This window comes from Condylura cristata, unplaced genomic scaffold, assembly GCF_000260355.1.
Source record: "Condylura cristata isolate star-nosed mole 26May11 unplaced genomic scaffold, ConCri1.0 scaffold00005, whole genome shotgun sequence".
Lineage (NCBI taxonomy): Eukaryota > Metazoa > Chordata > Mammalia > Eulipotyphla > Talpidae > Condylura > Condylura cristata.
In genome coordinates this window covers 8722334-8727742 of record NW_004567106.1, presented here as the reverse complement: position 1 = coordinate 8727742, position 5409 = coordinate 8722334, and the positions used below count along the sequence as shown (strand labels likewise).

Below are 5409 nucleotides of genomic sequence, written 5' to 3'. Positions count from 1 at the left end.
GGGTTAAAGGGCAGCATTGCAAGCCAGCCGAAGCTGCTTCAGTGCGAGTTCGATCTCCTGCCCTAGAGGTGATCCAAATAGTGCAGCAGACTTCTCCTGTCTCTCCCGCTGCTCCCCTCAGCAGTGTACTTTGTTGATCTCCCTGTTCTGCTCCCCACTCTGTATCTGGTGAATCCTCTCATTGCCCCTGTGCCTCTGGCCTGTACCCCAGTTCTGTATGAATAAATAAATCTTTAAAAAAAAAAACTAGTATTTCTAACATCCAGTTCATTATTATTTCTACTCTTCATACTTACCTAACTAATCTGCACAGGCAATGGGTTTAGTGCCTTAACACCTCTGCCTCTATATTCTGCCCTATATTCTGTTTCCTGGGTCTTGAAATAGCAATAATCTCTTCTTTGAACATCCATAGGGTTGATTCACATCTTTGTGACATTCAAAGCTTTCTTAGGTGGGTGAAGTTCTCAAGCCACACTGTTTTGACTGAAGTAACCAGGTGTGATTTGTTACTGTTTCCCTCAAAACTGGGCCTAGCAGCTGATGTGTACACTAGGGTGTGTTCATCTATCATACAAAAGCTTCTACAGAAATATTCCCAGTGATTGAGCTGTGACAGGAATTTCTCCTGCTGTACCTTTTATCCCTGTGTCTAAGAGATTATAGGATCTGGATGACTATGGATGGATATAGTCCCATCCCCCCATAACCTGCTGCTTGCTAGCTCATAACCATCATCAATTGATTCTTTCAGCCTATAGTCCAAGTTCGAGGTTGTCATAAAATAGTTTAAATTTATGGCTAGCTTTGTCTAATTTATCATCATCATTCTCAAATTATAAATGATTGTTTTCTCACACATAAAAAAAAGAGCCTGCTTATAACATGCATTTGAATATATACTGAATGAATATTAATCCAAAATATATAATAGCTTGAAAAAAGAACTGCCATCAAAGACAATGTCTTAGTGCAAGATTCCAATGGCAACCAGTGCCTGACACATGGTGTCTATTAATATGTGCTGTTATGCATATATGTGTGTGTATACATACATATATATTATACACATAGATCTATATGCACAAATATAAATGAATGAATGAATGAATGGATGAATGAAAACATTAAACAGGGCTGAGGCACTTCCTTCATTCACAGAGAGGTTTCTGTGTTACTGGCAGAATAGAAAGGGGTTTAGGAATGACTAAACCTAAGTTTACAGGGCTGTTCTGTCACTGAAGTACTCTGAAGAGGTCACTAAACTATTCTGGGTCTTGGGTATCCATTCCATCCACTGGCTCCCACTTATCTTCCTCTCCAATGCATAATCTGGGCTCTAATTCAGCAGCTGGATATGCCCTCTTATACTCAGTGCTTCCTGCAGTGGCACTACTGAGACATCCCTCACATTGGGACCTGTAGCACTACTTGAACGTATTGTTGCATTTTGTTCTTACTGTTTAATAAATTAGTAACAAAGTACTGATGCTTCTAATAGCAGATCCCTCACACCTTTCTGTTGAGACATGCTAGAAATAAGGAGTACACTAAATCTTTAGCAGAAGTTTATTCTGGATTTAATCTGTGAAGGTAATTGCACGAACTTGAAAATGTGATGATCATAATTGCTATTATTCATTGAGTGCCTAATCTACCAAGTGTTTAATATATATCATCTCACTTGCCCCTACAAAGTAGTTTCAATTTACAATCCCTATTTGATAGATGAAAAATTATTAGAGATTGGTCTTAGCCCAATCACATAGCTACTCATGCAAGCAGTGAGCTAGTAGCTGAGTGCTAGGCTCCATGACTTGTCAGCTATATGATCTTGGACAAGTTAATAAACCTCAATGTTCTTACCTACACAGAAAGGATAACAATGCCCACTCTATGAAGTAGACTGAATTAAATAAAATATGCAAAAGGTTCACTGCAATCTCTGTTACATAGCAAACACATACTAAACTTTAACAATGCATGAAATGCCAGAAATGCAGGAGAGAGGTTTGCCTGTGTATAAATTATGAGACTACAGATTTTGGGCTAACCGGAAAAAAGATACATGAAGGCAAATAATCACTTGTGTCTCCAGTGTTTGGTCCACCTAGGTCAGGTATAATTAAAGCACTAAAATAGTACTGCCCCCTAAGTGACAGTTTAGATGCAGGTCTGAAAAGAACTGAAAGAAGAAAAGGGGTATTATTTATAAGCAGTAAGCCTCCTGCAACAGAACTCACTTCTCTTGTGGCATTTGGAAGGGTTTCCAAGAGCAGACTCAAAGTTGAATGATGAGAGATGAAGACTGTGAAGGGAGACACACAACACAGTCTTCTTGCCTGTGCCAGGTCTGCCAGGGCTTAAAGGTCTTTTCTTTGTCTCAATTGCTTTCCTAAGGTTTCTGGTTAATAATTACATGTCACTTCTCTCACTGGAGTATCCAGAGGTTCTTGGGCTAATAAATCTAACTACCAAACTCTGTTAGCAAAACACCTTAGACTTACTCTCTCACCAAGGATTTCTAATAGGTGCTAAGTCCAATTCCTGCTCTAAAGGCATTTTAGAATCTCTGCGCTTACACTACTCAGTGGACATCACAGTCTACATGGTTGCCTAGTCCCAGTCACAGCCCTGTTCCTAACCGTCAATACCATCTCAATGGCTAGGGTGGCTTGCTCTTTCATAGTTCCACACCATAAACTAGCACTTTAAGAATTCCCATAACACATATTAAAAATTCTTAAGATCCTCACAGCATATTTCAATAGGCAACTTCCCAACTCAGTTCTGGATCTGATGTTGTATAATAACAACAGTGGTAGAAAACGGCTTAGATGAGAACAACAACAAAAAATAATCAAGCCTTATAGCGCAGCAGAGACCATTACACTAACCCGACACTTTTGTAGAATACACAATAGGCCCAAATCTTCCTTCAGTGACTCTGCAGATGTTTACCTTGTAGAAGATTGACTCTGCAGTGATGATAGTAGAAACTGACTCAGGAGCTTTGATGGGCTATGAAAAAACAAAAGTAAAAATATTAGCACATTCATAGTGTTGTTTATGAGTATGCAGTGTGTACAGGCATTTCCCTGTCATGTGTGTGAGTTCTGTAATTTGAGAAATACTAACTTTGTTGTTTGGTAACAAGTAATGTAATAAATTATTTTCTTAATGTTGTAGCAAAGTCTGACTATTTCTACTGCTGTTTCTGGCACCATTAGCTTCAAAATTGCTGAGAACCAAAGTACAAGTTTCTGGTTATGTCACTGAGATGTAACACCAGCACTCTCAGAGCTTTATTATACATTAATAAAGTTAGAAGAATATAATGGCTCTAGTCACCGGAGAAGAAGTGGCTGTAGAAAGAAATGTGCTGGTGAAAACAAAATGAACTTAATTCTGACAATATCAGAAAGACTGAACTAAGGCTAAAACTTCCTCAGTGATTTGCCATCAACCAATGTTAAAATCCCCTTTCAAGCAGTTATACACATATTTATGCTACAACATAGAAACTATGCCTCTCCAAAATATTTTTTGGTAAAATTCTTGAAGAAAGAGGTTGCTAGTGGAAATGATATTAATTGCAGAGAATATATTCTATCATACTTGAGAAAAACTTGTGATTCATGGTACAACTATAATCAATTGAACATTCATTTAACATTTTTCTATCTAGTCAAGGAAAGCCTCATAGAAAGGAAACAATTTAAAATATCTTAAATTAGGGGTTCCCAAAAAGAATCCACTATCTGCACAAAAATTATCAAAGTCTTTCTCTGTGTTTTATAAATGATATGCCAACTTTAGAATCGTCTTTACTGGTAAGTGAAGCATTCTTTTTCTAGAAGCAAATATACAGACTTAAAAAAAAAATAGTGTACAATGTATTGTTCATTAAGACTGACCACTGTTTCATTGTGCTTTCAAAAATGAGAACATATTTGCAACAGAATATGCTTTTACCTTTAAGCTTTTCAAAAATCTATTTTTAGAGCATCAAATTCAACCAGTAAGCTATACTTTCTGAGCCTATAACAAATAAATACGAAAATGAACAAGTTTCAGTATTATTTATGTAAATCTTTACAGAACCAAAAAGAAAAAAAAAGTTCTCCTAATATACCTGGGCATACCAAATACTATAATCCTGTTCCTTTCTTAGGTAGCCCAATAAAATGTGTTTTTTTTTAGACTCATATTTTATACCTCCTAGAGGGGGGGGGGGAACTGAAAGAAGAGAAGGGGTATTGTTTATATACACTAAATATCCTACAACAGAACTACTTCTCTTGTGGAGTTTGGAAGAGGTTTCCAAGAGTAGACTCAAAAGTAGAATGATGAGAGATGAAGGCCGTGGAGGACACAATACATACAAAACACCATTATAGTAAAAGACACTGTCCACAATCATCTTACATTTTTTAATTTAAAAATATGTCTTCTCCCTTTTCCTTTTGTGGAAACTTTCTTTTCAGCAGCTGGAGCAGATTTGTATTTAGTGTTTCTGAGACGAGCAGACCTCCTGTGAATTTCCTGCTTACTCTGTTACATAAACAATTGAAGAACAAAAAGAAATAAATAAAAAGTGTAGCAAGGTTGCTATCTGATACAGCCATTTATGAGCTTGAGTATACACTTTATACAGACATTTAAAATTAAGAGTGCACCTTTTCTTTTTATGATGGGTAACTGCACGAACAGGAATAATTAAAACAAGGAGGCCCTCAGTCAAACATCGCCAAAGTCTCCAAAGCGTGCTACTTACAATAGGGCAGGGGACAAGAGTAGAAGTAAATGTAGGCCAAGGCAAGAACTATTTATTTGTTGTGTTTATCACACTGAAAAATCCTTAGCAACTCAATTCCACAACGCTAGAGCACGGCTTAGGCAAGGTGCCTCCTACGGCAAAGTACTTACACTGTCACTTAAAATAATGACATGATCATCTTAATAACATAATGAGCGGGGGGGCGGGAATCCTTTATTAACAAGGAAAAAGGTCCAATACAGGACGAGTTGCGTCTCTGCGTACACGTGTGCAGTATCGGATTGTCTGGTTGCTCCTCAAAATATCACAATGGGGGAATGTCTGAAGGGCTTTGATTTCCTTGCCTTTGCACACTTCTAGTTTCTCACAATAACAAAGGGCCGAGTCAATGAAGATCTTAATGATGGCGGGAGAGGAGTGGGTGGTAAGGGGAGGAGACGACCCGGCCCAGCAGGTGCAGGGCTCTCCGGGAAGGTTCGCTCTAGCCCCCTCCCAGCCAGCCCGGCCTCCTCCCGCCTCGCCCCCAGTCGGCCTCAGCCGGCGGAGCTCACCTGCTTGCCGCCCCCGCCCCCGTTGCTTTGCGGAGGGGCAGCCGAGGTGCTGGCGAAGGTCGCCGCGCCGAAGCCGCC

General features: G+C 39.0%; 1 protein-coding gene across 1 annotated transcript in view; it reads right to left on the bottom strand.

Annotated features, from left to right (window-relative positions):
- The window catches only part of GATAD1 (GATA zinc finger domain containing 1), a 19101-nt gene that overhangs the window by 3543 nt on the left and 10149 nt on the right, over positions 1–5409 (bottom strand). Inside the window, exons 4-6 of the mRNA XM_004677108.2 lie at positions 5332–5409; positions 4429–4554; positions 2962–3021 (exon numbers count right to left, since the gene is read on the bottom strand). Coding sequence (XP_004677165.1) covers positions 2962–3021; positions 4429–4554; positions 5332–5409 — 264 coding nt within the window. The remainder of the gene's footprint in view (positions 1–2961; positions 3022–4428; positions 4555–5331) is intronic.